At 37.5% G+C, this 22106-nt stretch overlaps 1 protein-coding gene and 1 long non-coding RNA gene across 3 annotated transcripts in view; one reads left to right on the top strand and one right to left on the bottom strand.

The window, feature by feature from the left end:
* The window catches only part of LOC136257264 (uncharacterized), a 185225-nt gene that overhangs the window by 98909 nt on the left and 64210 nt on the right, over positions 1 to 22106 (bottom strand). For both annotated transcript variants that reach the window (XM_066050356.1, XM_066050355.1), the window contains exons 6-7: positions 21123 to 21197; positions 1679 to 1969 (exon numbers count right to left, since the gene is read on the bottom strand). In XM_066050356.1, coding sequence (XP_065906428.1) covers positions 1679 to 1969; positions 21123 to 21197 — 366 coding nt within the window. The remainder of the gene's footprint in view (positions 1 to 1678; positions 1970 to 21122; positions 21198 to 22106) is intronic.
* LOC136259086 (uncharacterized) lies at positions 14387 to 14833 on the top strand. Its single transcript, XR_010703181.1, has 3 exons — positions 14387 to 14463; positions 14514 to 14576; positions 14630 to 14833. It is a non-coding gene; the product is annotated as an uncharacterized lncRNA (long non-coding RNA).

The following is a 22106-nucleotide window of genomic DNA, read 5'->3' as shown; positions in this document are numbered from 1 at the left end:
CATGACACACTACCGTGTGTCTTGATAAATATAGTTGCTACAGAAAGACGAGAATGAGCAGAACTACAGTGCATGCATGCATGCATTAGGAAATCCATTTTAACAAGTGTTAAGGAGAAAAAACTCTAATAACGATCAAGATACTCTAATAGAGCAGCCAGATGTATCAAACGGTACGGTCGTACCATTTAAGTAGGAATCCATGTGAAATTTTCACTCGCTGCCCAAAATCGCGCCTTTAAAATCATCCTAGAGATATCTTATGAGACGAAAATCACCTTTACGGAATAGTACTAGTCCATATAATACATAAAACAGCATTAAATACAACAAAACGCTTACAGGTGGCCGGATACAGAATTTTAAAAATCGCCAAAACTTTGAATTTTAGACTGACTGCCTGACTGCCTGACTGATCACAGTCGCAAGCCTAGAGGCCAAACAAAGCAGTGCACGGCAACCATTTTACGTAACACTAGCAAACTCACCAGTGGGATGTGCCTTTTGGGGTTCCGACGAGTGTGTGCCCTCTGCGCCTTGTCTTTTCTTTTATCTTCAATCAGGCTGCTTGTCTTCTTCTTCATCCAACGAAACCATATTGAGGCGTTAATTTTCCGTATCAACACTTTCTTTAAGCAGCATAATAAACGCCATAAGATTATTTAAGGTGCTTAGACTATGCTACTGAACAGAGGAATAGATTATATTCCTTACTGATATAATCTATGACGGAGGGTACTGTATGAGGTACTGGTACTAGCTAGATAGCTTCACGATGGGTCACAAGATCACGCCCATTCTTCATTCTACGCATTATCGATCTACCGATTGAAACCACAATGACACACCCCTTTTGTGCTAGCTGTATTTTAGTGACCACACACCTTCAATTTGGAAGGCTGACTCGACATACTCTATAATCGATTGAAACCACGCTCCTTTTTGGGCAAGCGCACATCTTGCAGGCTGCCTCGAGATACTCTAACACAGCAGTCACCCTAATAGAACAGTCACATGTTTATAGCTAGCTGTATGCTTTAACAAAAAAAACTAAACAAACTAGTATATTAAAAATTATAAATTTAAAAATAAAGTAGGAATCCAAGCAATAAAAAGTAGCGAAACAAGAGAAGATTGATGGTAGCCATTACTGCATAGCTCGGTGGGAAATTCCTACTTTGGCATTGACCACAAAATAATGGCTATATCATGCCAAAGTAGGGATTTCCCACCGAGCTATGCTGTAATGGCTACCATCGCTCTTCTCTTGTTTCGCTACTTTTTATTGCTTGGATTCCTACTTTATTTTTAAATTTATAATTTTTAATATTAATACTAGTTCTGATATAGCATCATAACAGATTGCAAGTATTAAAGAATAATGTTAAGATTACATTAATTTTAAGTTTTAACTGCATGCAGAATTTGGCTATAGCTATTTGGAACAATTAATACTCTTGGCCAGCCATATTAAAACCATAATATAAGCATAGTTATATTTGGTATATACTAATAGTTAAATTTGTATTATCCATGCATAGAGTAGCTATGAACTAGTAAATTTTGTAGCATTTGATGTTAAAATCTATCAGTGGTTCTCCAGATCCCTGCACTACCAAATCTGGAAACCCCATGGAAAACTTCTGATTATGCCCAAGAATCACATACCACACTCTACCTTGTGGTACACCACCAGTTGATTTACCAGATCCAATCAAATTGTCCATCACATCACACAGTCCTGCTAGGCCACCACTACTTCCATTATAACATAATTTTACAATAAGGAAAGTAAAGATCTTCTCATTGACCAGTTGAACATCACATGATGATGATATCACAGCACCCAGTTGTTGGTGATCCTCAATTGATAATTGGGGTAGCCCTTTCAGCTTCTCCAGTGTAAATTGGTAATCATCACATGAACAGTTACAAAATTGAGAAAAATGTTCATCCAGTTGTGTTAATTCTGTATGAAAGTGAGCAAACTTTATACACTGATCACTACACCAACAATTACACTGTAGGTAACACACCATCAATTTGTAGTGATTTTATTACTTTACTATCATATGTAGGTATGAAACAGGCTCATATGCAGGAATCTCAAAAGGGAGGTTCTAAATTGAAGCAGTAGGCATTCCCAGACGCGGGGGTCTGGGAGCACAGCCCCCAGACACTGAGAAAGGTTTAATATTCAATGTCCTGAGAATACCCTCAAATTGCTTAAATGCAGAAGTGCTTGCACTGATTAAATAAACATCTCACACATCATTGTGTTGACACAAATTCCTCTCAACATGGGCCCATCAAACATTAATGCAAACAAGAGATTAAAATATGGCTGTAGTGCATGTACACTCCATCATTTTTAAGACTGCTCAAGGTCATTCATTTGAGCAATAAGCTAAGCCTTACATTCCACCATTGTCCAAACATGCATGGCCCATGATGATAAACATAATAAGATTAGCTAATATGAAAACAACTGGCAGACTCACATACTCGACACTTTAGAATACAACTAGAGTTTCACAATTCTGAAACTAGTACTTTTGGAGTTACAGAGCTATAAAGTATAAACAGTAAAAAATTATTTTGTGCAGGAAAATAAATTACAGGCGTTTAATAAGACATGCATATCTTATGTATATGAACTCTACAAAGACAATACTATCTAATCCAAAACAGCCAAGCTGTAAAAAAAGTGTGCGGCCCTCAGAAAGGCTATGGTGAAAAAAGATGTGAAATCCAAGGTGGCGGCCAAGAAATGGCTGTGATGGTAGGTTAATGGTAAAAATTTTAATAATGACAATTCAGGTAAATTTTTGTTACAGCTTGGCTGTTTTGGATTAGATTTCATTTCTTTTTGTATTTGTATACCCCAAAGCCGGCCTATGGCCAGCTTTGGGACTTTTTTAAAGTATGTTTTTTTTCTTTACTACAGGAAGAAGAAAAGATGAAGTAGATGTAGTTTAAATATTTTATCAGTAAATGTACAAATTATATATATAATACATATGTGACTGGATTTGCGAAAAGGGGCCTTCCACACACAATTTGCCAACTTTGACAATTGATAACTTCAGATTGGAAAAAGCTATTGCCTTGAAATTTGGGCAGTGGCGATTTCTTTGCAGCTGAACTCTCTACATGATGGTTTCTTTGTAGCTGAACTCTCTACAAGGTAATTTCTTCTAACTGATCTCTCTACAGGGAGATTTGTTTGTAGCTGAACTATCTACAAGGTAATTTCTTCCAGCTGATCTCTCTACAGGATGATTTGTTTGTAGCTGAATTCTGTACAGGTGATTTGTTTGCAGCTGAGCTCTAAACAGAATGGTTTCTTTGTAGCTGAACTCTCTACAAGGTAACTTTTCTAGCTGATGTCTCTACAAGGTGACTAGTTTGTAGCTGAACTCTCTACATGGTGGTTTCTTTGTAACTGAACTTTCTACAAGGTGACTTCTTCTAGCTGATCTTTCAATAGGGTGATTTGTTTGTAGCTTCACTCTCTACAAGGTAACTTCTTCTAGCTGATCTCTCTACAGGGAGATTTGTTTGTAGCTAAACTCTCTACAGGTGATTTGTTTGAAGCTGAACTTTTTAATGATGGTTTGTTTGTAGCTGAACTCTCTACAAGTTAACTTCTTCTAGCTGATCTCTCTACAGGGTGATTTGTTTGTAGCTGAATTCTGTACAGGTGATTTGTTTGCAGCTGAGCTCTATACAGAATGGTTTCTTTGTAGCTGAACTCTCTACAAGTTAACTTCTTCTAGCTGATCTCTCTACAGGGTGATTTGTTTGTGGCAGAATTTTATACAGGGTGATTTCTTTGCAGCTGAACTCTCTACATGGTGGTTTCTTTGTAGCTGAACTCTCTACAAGGTATATAACTTCTTCTAGCTGGTCTCTCTACAGGGTGATTTGTTTGTAGTTGAACGATCTACAAGGTAACTTCTTCTAGCTGATCTCTCTACAGGGTGATTTGTTTGTAGCTGAACGATCTACAAGGTAACTTCTTCTAGCTGATCTGTCTACAGGGTGATTTGTTTGTAGCTGAACGATCTACAAGGTAACTTCTTCTAGCTGATCTCTCTACAGGGTGATTTGTTTGTAGCTGAACGATCTACAAGGTAACTTCTTCTAGCTGATCTCTCTACAGGGTGGTTTCTTTGTAGCTGAACTCTCTAAAACGTAACTTCTTCTAACTGATCTTTCTACAGGGCAATTTGTTTGTGGCTGCATTTTCTACAGGGTGATTTCTTTGCAGCTGAACTCTCTACATGGTGGTTTCTTTGTAGCTGAACTCTCTACAAAGTAATTTCTTCTAGCTGATCTCTCTACAGGGAGATCTGTTTGTAGCTGAACTATCTACAAGGTAACTTCTTCTAACTGATCTTTCTACAGGGCAATTTGTTTGTGGCAGAATTTTATACAGGGTGATTTCTTTGCAGCTGAACTCTCTACATGGTGCATGGTTTCTTTGTAGCTGAACTCTCTACAAAGTAACTTCTTCTAGCTGATCTCTCTACAGGGTGATTTGTTTGTAGCTGAATTCTGTACAGGTGATTTGTTTGCAGCTGAGCTCTAAACAGAATGGTTTCTTTGTAGCTGAACTCTCTACAAGGTAACTTTTCTAGCTAATGTCTCTACAAGGTGACTAGTTTGTAGCTGAACTCTCTACATGGTGGTTTCTTTGTAACTGAACTTTCTACAAGGTGACTTCTTCTAGCTGATCTCTCTACAGGGAGATTTGTTTGTAGCTGAACTCTCTACAGGTGATTTGTTTGAAACTGAACTCTCTAAATGATGGTTTCTTTGTAGATGAACTCTCTACAAGTTAACTTCTTCTAGCTGATTTCTCTACAGGATGATTTGCTTGTAGCTGGACTATCTACAAGATAACTTCTTCTAGCTGATCTCTCTAGATGGTGATTTGTTTGTAGCTGAATTCTGTATAGGTGATTTGTTTGCAACTGAGCTCTTTTAATAATGGTTTCTTTGTAGCTGAACTCTCTCAAGGTAACTTCTTCTATAGCTGATGTCTTTAAAAGGTCACTAGTTTGTAGCTGAATTCTCTACATGGTGGTTTCTTTGTAACTGAACTCTCTACAAAGTAACTTTTTCTAGCTCATCTTTCTACAGGGTGGTTTATTTGTAGCTGAATTCTGTACAGGTGATTTGTTTGCAGCTGAGCTCTTTAAAGAATGGTTTCTTTGTAGCTGAACTCTCTACAAAGTAACTTCTTCTAGCTGATGTCTCTACAAGGTCACTAGTTTGTAGCTGAGCTCTCTACATGGTGGTTTCTTTGTAACTGAACTCTCTACAAGGTGACTTCTTCTAGCTGATCTTTCTACAGGGTGATTTGTTTGAAGCTGAACTCTCTACAAGGTAACTTCTTCTAGCTGATCTCTCTATAGGGAGATTTATTTGTAGCTGAACTCTCTACATGATGGTTTCTTTGTAGCTGAACTCTCTACAAGGTAACTTCTTCTAGCTAATCTCTCTACAGGGAGATTTGTTTGTAGCTGAACTCTCTACATGATGGTTTCTTTGTAGCTGAACTCTCTACAAGGTAACTTCTTCTAGCTAATCTCTCTACAGGGAGATTTGTTTGTAGCTGAACTCTCTACATGATGGTTTCTTTGTAGCTGAACTCTCTGCAAGGTAACTTCTTCTATTGATCTCTCCACAGGGCGATTTGTTTGTAGCTGAACTCTCTACATGGTAGTTTCTTTGTAGCTGAACTCTACAAGGTGATTTTTTCTAGCTGAACTATCTCTTTCCACAGTTGCATGAACTCCCTACAAGGTAACTTCTTCTAGCTGATCTCTCTACAGGGTGACTTGTGTGTAGCTGATCTCTATACAGGTTTCTTATTTCTAACTGATCTCTTGAATTATCTTCAGGGTGACTGCTCTATTAGGATGACTGCTCTATTAGGATGACTGCTCTATTAGAGTATCTCGATCTCGCACTTGCTGCACCAAGTTGGATTTCGTGTTATAACTCCGTGGCTTTAAGTCTGATTCTTCTACACCATTGATGAGCCTTTCTAAGATGATTACTCCATCTGTGCAACGATTTTCAAAGCATTACCCCAAGCGGTTTATCTGGTAGGCGTGGCAAGCAGTCGTTTTTTTATTAGCTAATCTCGATTGCGTAATTGTTACACACTGTTGGTTTTTTCGTTGTATCTTCCTGTTTTTTAGCTCGATTTCTTTCAGACGACAAAAGGTTTGAGGTTCAATAGTTAACCTATTCACCCACCGATTTTCAGCTTCTTCCCATACGCGGTTTACCCTGTAGGCGTGACAACATATTGGTGTTATTTTTCGTGAATAATCGCTCATAACTCTTTGCCTGTTTATCGTATTCCTGCCAAAGTTGGTACCGAGATGCGCCCTTATATCCCCCTTCTGTGTGCCAAATTTCAAGGCAATCGGATACGGCGTTCGAGTTTTATAGCAGTTTTTGTAAGTGTGCGACAAGAAAAAGAAAAATAAGAAGAAAAAAAAACGAAGAAACTCAGCCAATTTTTGAAGTCGCATATCTCGGGAACGCGCGAAGCGATTTCGCTCAAATTTGGAATGTGGAGTGCTGCAGTTGGGGGGCATGTCCACAGAAAAAATCGTCTTGTTTCATCAAGGAAGCACAGAGCTACGGAGGTGCGAAAATTGCGTTTTCTTTCTTCCTGTCAATATACTCACGGGTGTTACGCGCCGGCTTCTTGGGCCGCACGACACACTACCGTGTGTCTTGATATAGAACCATTCTTTTCCACATAAATAATGGTTAATTCATGCCTATACCTACTTGTACATAAGAGCGAACAAAAATTAAATGGTGAAAAAGTTACAATAATTAGTATTTCCAATGTGCTGCAATCAAATACTAATACATAGCTCATGTGAACTTTTGCTTTACAGAGATGATACAAAGATTTCAAAACTCCTGGGTTGATGTCAATCAAGGTACTAGACCAAGCACTCATTTTATGGACCACCAATATATTTAAAGAAGTTTATAGCTGTCATCCATCGCAAACGCCGCTTTAAACACTGGACTGCCAAAGAAAATTACGAGATCAATCCTTTTCTAAACTGCAATGTAAACACCAATTACATATGTGACTGTCTAAGCAAAAACCCGACTTGTTTGCACAAGCGTGCGTATTAAGAATAACGAAATTTAAAAATAATTTGTAAAAATTACGCATGCTACAAAAAAGATTATGCAAGTTTTTATTGGGCCAGTACTCGAAGAAGGAAGAGTCAAATCGATTAAAACTATATACCATCATATTTGCTTGTTCGTGGAGAGTTCGAAAATCTTTGTTTCGTTTCTCTAGTTTCAACGGTATACGTGACACGTGTGTTTGTTTACGATGCGGTAAACGTAAACAAGATTGTCATTGTTTCTTCTACATAACCACCTTCATATCCATATGCAAAAGTATCTACAGGGATATTACTATACCTTGGCTGATGTGCTGATCCATGGTGAATGTTTTAAGCCAAATTGCAATGTTGTAGGCTAATTCAAACGGAAGTTATGGCTGCAAATGTAAGCGCCTGCAGTTTATTTTCAGTATTGTAGCTGTACAAATCGATTACCTTGCTCTTCCACTGTCTATTGCTATAATTCCAAAACTACACACTACAGAAGGCTGAAACTGTGGTGGTCCATTCCTTGGACACTGCCGATATTGCTGAGTGAATAAAAACAAATATTTAATTGTGCAAACAAGTCGGGTTTTTGCTGAGACGGTGACATATTCATTTTATTGACTGTAACTGGCACCTGCAACATTTATTTACAAAATGATGCACATTCCCTATAAAAATTATGTTAACACAATCACTGGACACTGTTTGAATTTCAATATTAGTAGTGATACTAGTATGCAATGAGTGCATCTTACTAATTAACTCCAGTGAACCTGTAATTATGCAAACAAATTACTGACAATGTATTAATGCTGCAAACCAGCTTACCAGACAATAATTGTGCCTAGTAAATTCAACTAAAAGCAGATGGTTGTACTTTTAATTTATTAATGATACCGGAGCTCAGAATTGTGTACTGCAATAGTACTCATTACTATTCAGGCATTAGAACATCATCACTAGTAGGCATTCCAGCCCAATTTTTAAATTTTGGAAAAAACAGGCTTTTTATATGCTCAATAGATAGAGAGTATTGATTGCCGATGTCAGAAATATATACTTTGTTAGGTTGGAATTAGCTACTTTGGCATGCACAATACTTAAAAACTAAAAAGGGTACATTTTTCTTTGGGGCTCCCCATACATTTTAAAGGGAAAATGGCACAATTGAATCAGGAAGTCATCTAGCAATCTGGACTATCTTGAAACTGCAGTTGCTTTTAGCAGCAAATTTGTACATGTAATGAGAGTAACTTCAGGTCTTATTGTATCTCAGCAATCTTTGTATACTTTGTGGTGACCAAATATGCTTCACCTACTGCACACTTCTCAATACAATGGTGTATACCTATAGGCAAGTGGCTATCTCAAGTTGGTAAAAACATCAAGTTAATAACTTATAAAGGTAAAAAACTAAAGTGGAGGTGCCACAATGATGAAGGTGGAGTTTTCGTTTCAATTATGGCATTGTTTTGCCAACTTTGAATTGGTTTATACTTTTGAGCTGATCAATGACACAGCCATCAGAAAATTGTTCTGGAGCTGAAAATCGTTAACCCGAGCGAAGTAACAATGCACTTTAAAGTAAGCACCAATACTACCTTCCACCCGACAGTATATTTTTTTACAGTTTTAAAGTATTCTACATACATTACAAGGCTTGAAAAAATTACAAAACAATACCAAACTTTACTTATATGTAACGCGCATGATAAAACTAAGATTTTCATGATGATCAGCGTGTGGAGGAACCCCACAGCGATTTTCATCCTCATTGGAGGTTGGACGACGGAGCACTCCCAAGTTAAACACAAGTTGTTGTTTTGTGCCAGGGTTCTATTGGGGAATATACGGAGAAATTTTTAATTAAAAAATCTCGGATACTTGAATGCCTATCACTAGTATTTATTTATATCCTTAGACATCCATGGGGAATTTGATAGCGTGTGGTGGGTAGCTTGCTTTGGGGGTATTGTAATGAGCAGGCTTACTGTTTGCTGTGTTCCTATCTATATGACAGGAGTGTATTTTTCGTGGCTAATGGAAACACATCTCAATGGGAAATTTACAAGTCGTGTTCCTAAAGTGGTGCAGGTCTTACATTGTCATTGTTTACGATAATTATATTCCTCTTAAAAGTGATAAGGACAATGGATTATTGCTGCTGAAGAGATAAATGCTGATTTGAGTCTGCATACTCATCAGGCAAACATTAACTTTAAATCTGTAAATGCAACTCATTCAGTGCATGTCATTGGTCATATTGATTGTCATCTTCCTCTGTTTATGACTTCTCTTTTCACCTCAAGGAGGTTGAGAATTTATTAGGGCTGAGGTAAATATGCTCATAATTCTTTGCATTATTCTATTCAGAATTTCCTGGAAAAGCTTGCATTATGCTCCAAAACTTATGCATTATTCTCAAAATTATTTCAATAAATTGAAATAAAAATGTAGAATTGACTGTTTATTTAAAATATTGTTGCACATAAACAATATATTTGATTGTTCTATAAAGTAGTATGCAAAAATAGGATTGATTGCTTTATTAGTGTAAATATAGGTGAATGTTCTATTAGAGTATCTCGATCTGGTGACTGTTTTATTAGAGTATCTCGATCTGGTGAATGTTCTATTAGAGTATATCAATTGTTCATTCATGAAATCTTTAATAATTCTTTCAAAATGTTAGAATAATGATATCTGGCATTATGCTGAAAATTATTCTGGCATAATTACTGCACCCCTAGAATTTATTAGGATTCTATTTCGATGACCAACCATCTACTCAACGATGTCCGTAGATAGGCCTGAACCTATTATGCTCAAAATTTTACCTGTTATTCTTTCCAGAATTTCCCAAAAAAATCTCCTATTATTATTTTTGTTATTCTTGTATCCAGCCTATTATTCCATAATTATTCTCATTCAGTATATGTGACTAAATTTGACAAAACCAGGTTTCGACGCACAAAGCTTCGTTAGGAGATATGGTGATTTTAAGTTATCATTGTGTAATAACCTCCCAGTGCCTACAGCTGTGCAAACAAAATTTGCACCAATTATTCATCTATTTACTAGCTATCACTGAGTGGGTGTATAAACTTCTGATACCCAAAATTTGCCCTGTTTTGGGCAGCTTTCTTCGAGTGGGTAATAATATCACAGGTGGTAGTAATAGGGTGGGAGGGTGGAGGTGGTGGGGTGGGCTTAATATAGGAGCAAATTCTATATTATTGAATATTTATAATCTACTTAGCCAAGTATATACCCTGGCCAAATTTTAGCCTTGTATGCCAACTATTGGAGTTACAGCCCTACAAAGTAACAACAACAGAAAGATCAATTTGTGCAGTAAGTATTGGGAAAATATATCACATGCGCGTACAAAACGGCTGGTTCAACATGCACCGTTGTGTTCGCCATGAATTGGGAGTCCATTACTGGGTAAGTTTTGTCTTCTAGTACCGTTATTCACTGCATACAGCGACAAAATTAGTGAAGAAAAATCAATCGCATGCAATCGTTTTGATGTGATGTAAACAAATGCCCATAGCTTATGTATCTTTTAGTCTACTGCAACGAAACAAAGATTTTGGAACTTCTCTTGAGTAGACGAATGCGATGATAGCAGGTTTTTATCATTGCACCCTTTCTTCACAAAGAACAAAGCATTTAAAAATTTTACGCATTTTTTTTCAATTACGCAAACATTTTACCCATTGCAATCAATGGCTTATACTGAAAATTTAGGCTTGCGTCATTATGTCGGGTTTTCGCAGATCTGGTTACAATTACTTGAACCAAATACCAACAGCAGCTAAAATCCGTAATGATGTGGACTAATAAAAGTCTACTGACTTATAACTACAGTCTGCATGTAAACAAAAGGCTCTATAGTCTCAGATGGCAGATGTACACCTACTGATAATCAGGAAATCATATTTTCAACTTGACACAATTGCAGGATCTTACAGCAACTTATAGTTGATGCAAATACCTAGCATGGACATGTGTAGTCTCGTGCCCAGACCCCACATACTGCTGTGAGTAGGGTTTGGTGACATTCGCAGGAGTTTTGGGCCCTACACCATTTTTCTTTTCTGACCAATCGGACACCTAGATTCAGGTATAATGCAATTTGATAGGCTGGAACTAGGAAAATGGCCGACTATAGTTATGGATACAAATGTGCAAACAATAAGGCGGTGGGCCCAAAAACATAGCGTAAGTCACCAGACCCTACTCAATGCAGTGGGTGGGGTCTGGGTATGAGACTATGACATGTGCAGCACTCACAATGTCACACATGAAATAAATTAGTGCAGGGTCCAGTTTTAAAAGTATTTAAATTGTAATTCAAGGAATTGAGAATTGATGTCATTAACAAGTGGATTTGTACCAAGAAGCTTATTACTTAATCATTGAATATTATTTTTGTGTCAAATGCACCCATATAGGTGATGTTCTAAAATTCAGTGACAACCTCTTTGTTAAATTATAGTGATTATGGCGCTGTCATTTAGCCACTGTTTTGTAAAATAAGAAAATACAGCTACTTACAAGAACAAGTACATACTATGGTGGATAACCTAAGCTGATGTGTGTACATGCCATTATAACCAAAGAAGTATACATGCTATGAAGATGATCTTGATGAAGATGATGATGATGATGATCTTAATTTAGCTCTCATAATTTTATTTTGGTGCGTAGACATCTGTACAGCTGAACTCTGTGTTATTGATAGACTGATGAAGTTGAAACGTCCTTAGGACTTCAAGTACATGCAGAGCTCCCTCAGTTATTCAAACCCTCTATTATCCGAACACTTGGATATCCGAACAGTAGAAATTACTGCTCTATTAGAGTATTTTGTCCAATACGGATGCTCTATTAGAGTATTTGGACAAGGCTCTGTATATAAATGAATGGGCTTTGACTATCCAAACTTTTTGATTATCTGAACATGTCTTGATACTGATGAAATTGAATATTGAGGGAGCACCACTGTTGTTGTGCAGAATAAATCACAGGAAAAATCGCGCTTCATAACGTGTACTGCACGGAATACCGGATGTATATTGGTGGCGGTGTCAACACGTATTTGCTAGAAGGTACTGCTAGGACGGATAAAAGAAAGATTCTGTTCATGCATCCGGCCATCATATGGTGCAGTGCGCGGATATCCGGGCATGATGTCCGCGTAGGAAATGAATTAGGAACATTCGAAAGAATCGCTCAAATTTCCTCAACATCAACAGTTAAAGATTATCAGAGCTGTTTAATGCCAGCAGACAATGTAAAATTAAGCAAACTGGAACAGCGGGAAAGAAGTGAAGGCGTTCATTCGAAGGTGAGCTGGCCTACGCATTTAACCATAATACGTATGGATAATCGAAGAGACCGCTGATCCCTATGGTCGTGTGTGCTACAGTAGAGAATATAATTGCTCGTATAATTCTTAGCTAGTAATAAGCGCCTGTGCTTATTCATTGCAATTAATGCCTACTATACTGTGCATGCCTCGTGTCATGCTTGTCACGCAGCAGCTGTCGCCGAACGATCTGGTGCTTTAATTTAGGTATAGTCGTCTTTAACCATGTACTTAGATTAATACTGTTAGTATATTTGTAATCTAATAGTAGGAGTTATATAGTGTGCAATAATTAGGTTTATTTGGTGAATTTTGTAGACTAAAGCCCGATAACATTTAGCTTGTGGGAATGGAGAAGAAACAAGAAAGGTACTTATTGCTGTATATCTGCCTTGTGGTTGTCATGTTTCATTCTGGCTTTGCTTTAGCTGGTCATGTTGTTTGAGACTGTTGTTGCAATTGTTGTACTGTTTGTTGTCATTGTTGTGTCATCTCATTCTGGCGACTGTGCTTTAGCTGGTCATGTCGTTTGAGACTGTTTGTTGTTGTCATTGTTGTTGTGTCATCTCATTCTGGCAACCGTGCTTTAGCTGATCATGTCATTTGAGACTGTTGTTGTAATTGTTATTGTGTCATCTCATTCTGGCGACCGTGCTTTAGCTGGTCATGTTGATTGAGACTGTCTGTTGTTGTCATTCTTGTTGTGTCATCTCATTCTGGAGATTGTGCTTTAACTGGTCATGTTGTTTGAGACTGTTGTTGTGTCATGTCTCATTCTGGTGATTGTGTTGTAACAGGTCGTGTCATTTCAGATGTTGTTATGGTATTTTGTCATACCTAATTGTTCGCCCATTGGCATCATAAAGTATAGTGATTTGTAGAGGCTCTAGTGATTTGTATTTTACTTTATTCATGGTTGTTACAGGATTGTGATTGCCGGATTGGCCATATTAGACTGTTTTGTCTTGTGTTTACTTGTCATCAGAATGTAAGTGCAAAATGTATATATGTGACCGGGCCTGCGAAAACAGGGCATGTGGGCACAAACTACACCCTGTCACTCTACAGGTGATATCTCCGTAATGGAACAGAATATTTGCATTCTGTAACTTGCATCATAAAGCCAATTAAATTCTTACTAAATGCTCAAAATGGTATTGCCATAGCACAATGGTACAAAACGTTATGAGTAATGAAAGTGTGAAAAAGTAGACAAAAATTATGTGCCCACATGCCCTATTTTTGCAGGCCCGGTCACATATTGTATTCTAATTTATTTGTGATTGTCACAGGGGTGTGACAGCTTGATTGTCGAAATAGGAGAATTTTCACTGAAGTACATCTTCGGCATCTTGGCAACTGATTTTGATTGTTGAAATAGGAGACTTTTCATTGTTGTACGTCTTCTGTCATCTTGGTAGCATGGAGTGAATATTTTTGTATTCTAATTTAATAGTCATTGTTACAGGAATGTGATAACTTTTGATCGTTGAAATATGAGACTTCACTGTTGTACATCTTCAGTCATCTTGGCAGCATGGAGTGAGTATGAACTGTTTTTTGGTATTCTATTTTAATAGTGTCAGGAAGGTGATAACTTTTGATCATTGAAATAAGAGACTTTTCACTGTCATACATCTTCCATCATCTTGGCAGCATGGAGTGAGTATGAAATGTATTCTTGCATTCTATTTTAACAGTTATTGTTACAGGAGTGTGATAACTTTTGATTGTTGAAGTAAGAGACTTTTCACTGCCATACATCTTCCGTTATCCTGGAAGCATGGAGTGAGTATGAACTGTATTTTTGTACTCCATTCTAATAGTCATTGTTACAGGAGTGTGATAACTTTTGATTGTTGAAATAAGAGATTCTTCACTGTCATACATATTCCGTCATCTTGGCAGCATGGAGTGAGTATGAAATGCATTTTTGTATTCTATTTTAATAGTGATTGTTACAGGCATGTGGCTACTTGATTGTGGAATTGAAGAGTTATGACTGCCGTACATCTTCTGTCTATGAAGTGAGCATGAACAGTATTAATTTTATGTTCTATTTTAATAATAATTGTTACAGGCATATGTGATAACTTTTGTTTATTGAAATTAGAGACTTTAGACGTACATCATGAAGTGAGTGTGAACTGTATTTTTGTGTTCTAATTTTATAATGTTACAGGAGTCGATACAAATTGATAGTTGAAATAGGGGACTTCACTGTCGTACATCATCGGTAATCTTGGCAGTATGGAGTGAGTATGAACTGTATTTTTATGTTCTATTTTAATAGATTGTTACAGGGGTGCGAAAACTGTAATTGAAGATTTCAGACTGTCAGTCTTCATAAGTCGTGATCATGGAAGTTTCATCACTGTGGATTGCTAACTGGATGATTTTTTTGCATTTGTACTTAATGTTGTGTTTTGTGTCAGTTGTAAACGTTTTAAAGTATAGTTATCAGACTAAATAAGCAGATCTATATGCGTTTACGGAAAGGGGATTGAAAGCGGTGGTCTGCACAGACACGGCTTTTAGGCGGGTGTTGGAGCTGATGGAGCGGTGCTAATACGGTAAATTAGGCGGGAATACATGCGGATAAGTCCGTGTAGGATGTCTCAGATCATATGCCAGGCAGAGTCAGTCTCGTATACATGACAGATTCCGCAAAGATTCACGGTGCTCGTTATGCAGTAAAACGGGCACCACCCGGTAGCGCGGTTTTTCCTGTGTAAGTTAATATGGCTGGCCACTACAAGTAGTTAGTTTACAATGACAGTAATAAATAAAGGCAGATGGTATATGATTTGACTGCAAACTATAACAACCATCATTTACAAAAATATGCTTTGAAGGGAAGAAATGCAATTAAGCCAGAGTCAAATATCCTTAATCAGTGAAATGGTCTATTAGGGAATTTAACTCTAAAGGGATTGTTCTAGAGTGTAGGAGGCATTTTTCTGTTGCAATTTGCATTTTCCACTGATTGCTCTATTAGAGAGTATTAATCTGTTTTCAAGGTGTTACTATTTTGAAATATCCACCTTATACACTAGCATATGCTGACATAGCACTCCAGCCTATTTATTATGCTGGCATATTTGCTGCAGGCTGAGCTGAACTCTCTACATGGTAGTTTCTTTGTAGCTGAACTCTCTACAATGTAACTTCTTCTAGCTGAACTCTCTACAGGATGACTTGTTTCTAGCTGATCTCTCTACAGGGTGACTTGTTTGTAGCTGAACTTTCTACAGGGTGATTTGTTTGTAGCTGAACTCTCTACAAAGTAACTTCTTCTAGCTGATCTTTCTACAGGGTGATTTGTTTGTAGCTGAATTCTCTACAGGTGATTTGTTTGCAGCTGAACTCTTTTACACGGTGGTTTCTTTGTAGCTGAATTCTCTACAAAGTGACTTCTTCTAGCTGATCTCTCTAAAGGATGACTTTTTTTCTAACTGAACTCTCTACAGTGTTATCTGTTCATAGCGGAACTTTCTACTGGGGATTTGTTTGCAGCTAAACTCTTTGCATGATTGTTTCTTTGTAACTGAACTCTCTACAAAGTGACTTCTTCTAGCTGATCTACAGGATGACTTGTTTCTAGCTGAACTCTCTACAGGTTATTTGTTTGCAGCTAAACTCTCTATATCCATGATGGTTTCTTTGTAACTGAACTCTCTACAAGGTGACCTCTTCTAGCTGATTTCTCTACAGGGTGATTTGCTTCTAGCTGAACTCTCTACAGGTTATTTGTTTGCAGCTAAACTCTCTACATTCATGATGGTTTTTTTGTAGCTGAAATCTCTACATGATGGTTTCTTTGTAGCTGAACTCTCTACAAGGTGACTTCTTCTAGCTGAACTCTCTATAGGGTGATTTCTTTGTAGCTGAATTCTCTACATGATGGTTTCTTTGTAGCTGAACTCTCTACAAGGTGACCTCTTCTAGCTGATCTCTCTACAGGGTGATTTGTTTCTAGCTGAACTCTCAACAGGTGATTTGTTTGCAGCTAAACTCTCTACATGGTGCTTTCTTTGTAGCTGAACTCTCTACATGATGGTTCTTTGTAGCTGAACTCTCTACAAGGTAACTTCTTATAGCTGATTTCTCTACAGGGTGATTTGTTTCAAGCTGAACTCTCTACAGGTTATTTGTTTGTAGCTAAACTCTCTACATCCATGGTGGTTTCTCTGTAGCTGAACTCTCTACATGATGGCTTCTTTGTAGCTGAACTGTCTACAAGGTGACTTCTTCTAGCTGAACTCTCTACTGGGTGATTTCTTTGTAGCTGAACTCTCTACATGGCAGTTTCTTTGTAGCTGAACTCTTTAAAAGGTGCCTTTTTCTAGCTGAACTCTCTACATGATGGTTTCTTTGTAGCTGAACTCTCTACAAGGTGACCTCTTCTAGCTGATCTCTCTACAGGGTGATTTGTTTCTAGCTGAACTCTCTACGGGTTGTTTGCAGCTAAACTCAGTGCTCTCTTTGTAGCTGAATTCTCTACATGATGGTTTCTTTGTAGCTGAACTCTCTACAAGGTGACTTCTTTTAGCTGATCCCTCTACAGGGTGATTTGTTTGTAGCTGAACTCTTTAGGTGGTGATTTCTTTGTAGCTGAACTCTCTCCAAGGTGACCCCTTCTAGCTGATCTCTCTACAGGGTGATTTGTTTCTAGCTAAACTCTCTACAGGTGATTTGTTTGCAGCTAAACTCTCTAGATGGTGCTTTCTTTGTAGCTGAACTCTCTACATGATGGTTTCTTTGTAGCTGAACTCTCTACAAGGTAACTTCTTCCAGCTGATCCCTCTACAGGGCGATTTGTTTGTTGTTGAATTCTCTACACGGTAATTTTTTTGAGGCTGAACTCTCTACATGGCAGTTTCTTTGTAGCTGAACTCTCTACAAGGTGACTTTTTCTAGCTGAACTCTATACAGAGTGATTTGTTTGCAGCTGAACTCCCTACATGATGGTTTCTTTGTAGCTGAACTCTCTATAAGGTGACCTCTTCTAGCTGAATTCTTTACATTGTGTCTAGTTTCTAGCTGATCTCTCTACAGGGTGATTTGTTTGCAGCTGAAATCTCTACAGGGTGATTTGCTTGTAGCTGAACTCCTTACATTGTGTCTAGTTTCTAGCTGATCTCCACAGGGTGATTTGTTTGTAGCTGATTTCTCTACAAGTTGATTTGTGTGTAGCTGATCTCTCTACAGGTTGATTTGTTTGTAACTAATCTCTCTACAGGGCAATTTGTTTGTAGCTGAACTCTCTATAAGGTGATTTGATCTCTCTGCAGGTTGATTTGTTTGTAGCTGAACTCTCTAAAGGGTGATTTGCTTGTAGCTGAACTCCTTACATTGTGTCTAGTTTCTAGCTGATCTCTCTACATGGTGATTTGTTTGTAGCTGATCTATCTGCAGGTTGATTTGTTTGTAGCTGAAGTCTCTACAGGGTGATTTGTTTCTAGCTGATCTCTCTACAGGGTGATTTTTTTGTAGCTGATCTCTCTGCAAGTTGATTTTGTTGGTAGTCGATCTCTCTACAGGGTAATCTGTTTGTAGCTGAACTGTCTACAAGGTGATTTGTTTGTAGCAGATCTCTCTGCAGGTTGATTTGTTTTAGCTGAACTCTCTACAGGGTGATTTGTTTGTAGCTGATCTCTCTGCAGGTTGATTTGTTTGTAGCTGAAGTCTCTACAGGGTGATTTGTTTCTAGCTGATCTCTCTACAGGGTGATTTTTTGTAGCTGACCTCTCTTCAGGGTGATTTGTTTCTAGCTGATCGCTCTACAGGTTGATTTGTTTGTAGCTGAAATCTCAACAGGGTGTATTGCTTGTAGCTGAACTCCTTACATTGTGTCTAGTTTCTAGATGATCTCTCTACAGGGTGATTTGTTTGTAGCTGACCTCTCTACACATTGATTTGTTTGTAGCTGAACTCTCTACAGGGTGATTTGTTTCTAGCTGATCTCTCTACAAGTTGATTTGTGTGTAACTGATCTCTCTGCAAGTTAATTTGTTTGTAGTCGATCTCTCTACAGGGTAATTTGTTTGTAGCTGAACTGTCTATAAGGTGATTTGTTTGTAGCTGATCTCTCTGCAGGTTGATTTGTTTTAGCTGAACTCTCTACAGGGTGATTTGTTTCTACTGTAGCTTATCTCTCTACAGGTTGATTTGTGTGTAACTGATCTCTCTACAAGGTGATTTGTTTGTAGCTGATCTCTCTGCAGGTTGATTTGTTTCTAGCTGATCTCTCTACAAGTTGATTTGTTTGTTGCTGATCACTCTAAAGATTGATTTGTTTGTAGCTGAACTCTCTGCAAAGTGTTTTGTTTGTAGCTGATCTCTCTACAGGATAATTTGTTTGTAGCTGAACTCTCTGCACAGTGACTTGTGTGTAGCTAAATTCTCTAGAGAGTGATTTAATTGTAGGTGAACTCTCTACAGAATGCATGACTTGTTTATAGTTGAACTCTCTTCAGTGTGACTTGTAATGTTCTGAATCTCTACAGTGGTATAATTGTAGCTTAACTCTCCACAGGGTGACTTGCTTCTTGCTGAACTGTCTATAAGATTAACTGTTTGCAGCTGAAGTCCCTACAGAATAACTTGTGATGTAATAGAATTCTATAATGGAGTAAATAATTAGCTGAATGCTCTATTAGGGTGACTGTTCTATTAGAGTATCTCGATCTCGCATTTGCTACACAGAGTTGGCTTTCGAATCATAACTCAGTGGTTTGTAATCCAATTCTTCTATACTACTGCAAGGACTTTCTATGAAGATTATTCCAGCTATACACCGATTTTCAGCTCATTGCTCTTAGCGGTTTGCCTAGTAGGCGTAAAAACTAATACTTTTAATTACTAAAAATCGATCGCATAATTGTAACACAGGTTGGGTTTTGTGTCATATCTCCGTGGTCTTAATCTCGATTCCTTTCAAACCACCAAAAGGCACTCCTACGATGGTTACTCCATCTACATGACAATTTTCAACTCATTCCATGAAGCGGTTTACCCTGTAGGTGTGACAACAAATCGATCTTGTTTTACGTGAATAATCGGTCATAACTCCTGAACCATTCATCGAATTTGCACCAAATTTGATGCTAGGATTCGCCTTTGGACTCCCTTTCTGTGTGCCAAATTTCAAGGCGATCGGAGCACGCGTTTGCGTTTGCGTTTTATAGCAATTTTTGCAAGTGTGCGAAAAGACGAAGAAGAAAAAAAAAATGACACTTTGGCCGCTCATATCTCGGAAATGGATTGAGTGATTTCCTTCAAATTTGGAATGTAGACTCTCCGAGCTGGTGGACAACTCTGCAGCAAATTTGGTTTCAATTGGATAAGCTATCACCGAGATACAAAAGTGTGAAAATGACGTTTTCTTTCTTCCTGTCAATATACTCACGGTGTGGCGCGCCGGCTTCTTGGGCCGCAAGACACACTATCGTGTGTCTTGATATATAATTTGTATGTACTGATAAATTTTAAAGTATTTAACATCAGCTGCATCTTTTCTTCTTCCTGTGGTAAAGAAAAAAAATGTTAAAAAAGCCCCAAAGTTGGCCATGCAGTATGTCAGCTTTGGGGTATACAAATACAAAAAGAAGTGAAATCTAATCCAAAACAGCCAAGCTGTAAAAAAAAAGAGTGCGACCCTCAAAAAGGCTATGGTGAAAAATGATGTGAAATCCAAGGTGGCGGCCAAGAAATGGCTGTGATGGTAGGTCAATGGTAAAAATTTTAATAACGACAATTCAGGTGAATTTTGGTGCCAAGACGCATCTTTTTTCACCATAGCCTTTTTGAGGGCCGCACTCTTTTTTTACAGCTTGGCTGCTTTGGATTAGATAATATGTTTTGACTTGTTATATTGAGTATTTAATTATGGGTTTGGGGTGTTTAATTATGGAGCATTTAATTATGGGTTTGGGCTTACAAGTTATTCAGTGTAGTTGCTAAGTTTTTACTAGTTGACAGTTAATATATAAGCGATGAATAATCCATAAAATAATCACTTGAGTAATGTGTAGATGCGTATACGTGTCAGCCATTGAGCAGACCACGAAACTACACAAAGAGTAAAACTAGATTTAAATAGGTAACTTATAGTCCTAACTACATAACTTAATATATTAACTTACTTACTGTTCCAATAGCAAAGCTAGTCGGCTTAATTAAGTGCAAATGTTAACACTAAAATCTAGATCCCACAATCACAAATTTTCTGGAATTGTGTGTAAAGCATAATAACATAATTATGGATTATAGATAACTTTCTAACAGCTATTAGCCCATGCTATTAAGCCACTATCAATCATCAGATACTGATGTATAATATGAACTGGTGAAGTGCTCTGTAGCTCTTTCACCTATCAGGTAAGTGCCTGGAGTGATTTTTTTATATCACTTATACCACGACTGCATCAGGTTTAGCTGATATATACATCCTCAGCCCTCAGGCCTGCGGCCCTCATGCATATCAGTAAAATCCCTTGCAGCAATGGTGTAACTATTACAATATAGCTAAAATATATACACATTACTTAGAGTATTTGTACTCTTGATACCTGGCAAGCTCATGAGACATGACCAGTCCACTATTGGTCTAATTCTAGAAGTTCTCAACATGTTCACTGGATGATCTGTGAAACATAATGAAGTTGATAAGATGATTACATATAATTATATCAAGACTCATGATAGCAAATTTCAGAAAGTATAAAAGTGCACACCTCAAATAATATTATATCAAATTGTGCAACCTTCTACAGGTGTACCATCACAGCTTTGGCCAAAACATGAGCTATTCACTTGACACAAACATAAAACTAACATAAAATCTAATCAAAACAGCCAAAGCTGCAGAAAAGAATGTGGCCTCCAAAAAAGCCAGAATGAAAAAGTTATGACATCCAAAGTGGTGTGATGGTAGGATAATGGCAAATATCATAACAACAACTTGGGTGAATTTCGTGCTATATTATAGAAGCCACACCTTTCATACAGCTTGACTGTTTTTGATTATCCATCACTTCATTTTGCAATTTCTTAAAGCTACGTAGCTTATATGGCCAGCTTTGGAAATTTATTTAACTCGTCTTTTCTTTTCTACAGGAATGAGGATTATGAGCGAGAATATTTGTAATTATTTTTTAGCTATATACATACACATTAATTTTAACAATATTATTTAGTAATTATTACAATTATGTTGATTGATCATAATGAAATTAACTCACCAGGGCTATACAGGCTTAATTATTTGTAGCTGAATACTCTACAGGGAAATGTAAATTTCTTAACATAGCTGTACTCTTAACCCTTAAACGCGCATGAAACTTTTACGGAATTAGTCCTGAATGCGCACGGAACATTTGTGACCGGATTTGACAAAACAAGGCTTCCACACACATCCAGTTTTATGACTTTGAAGGACAATAACTCGATGTAGGAAGATGCAGTCTGTTTAAAATTTTGACCTGTTATTTCACAATACTGGGGAAGAATTGTGTAAAAAATTTAGGTAAATAGCTTACTGAGTAGTCAAGTTA

This window comes from Dysidea avara, chromosome 6, assembly GCF_963678975.1.
Source record: "Dysidea avara chromosome 6, odDysAvar1.4, whole genome shotgun sequence".
Taxonomy (NCBI): domain Eukaryota; kingdom Metazoa; phylum Porifera; class Demospongiae; order Dictyoceratida; family Dysideidae; genus Dysidea; species Dysidea avara.
This window is presented reverse-complemented; position numbering and strand designations above follow the sequence as displayed.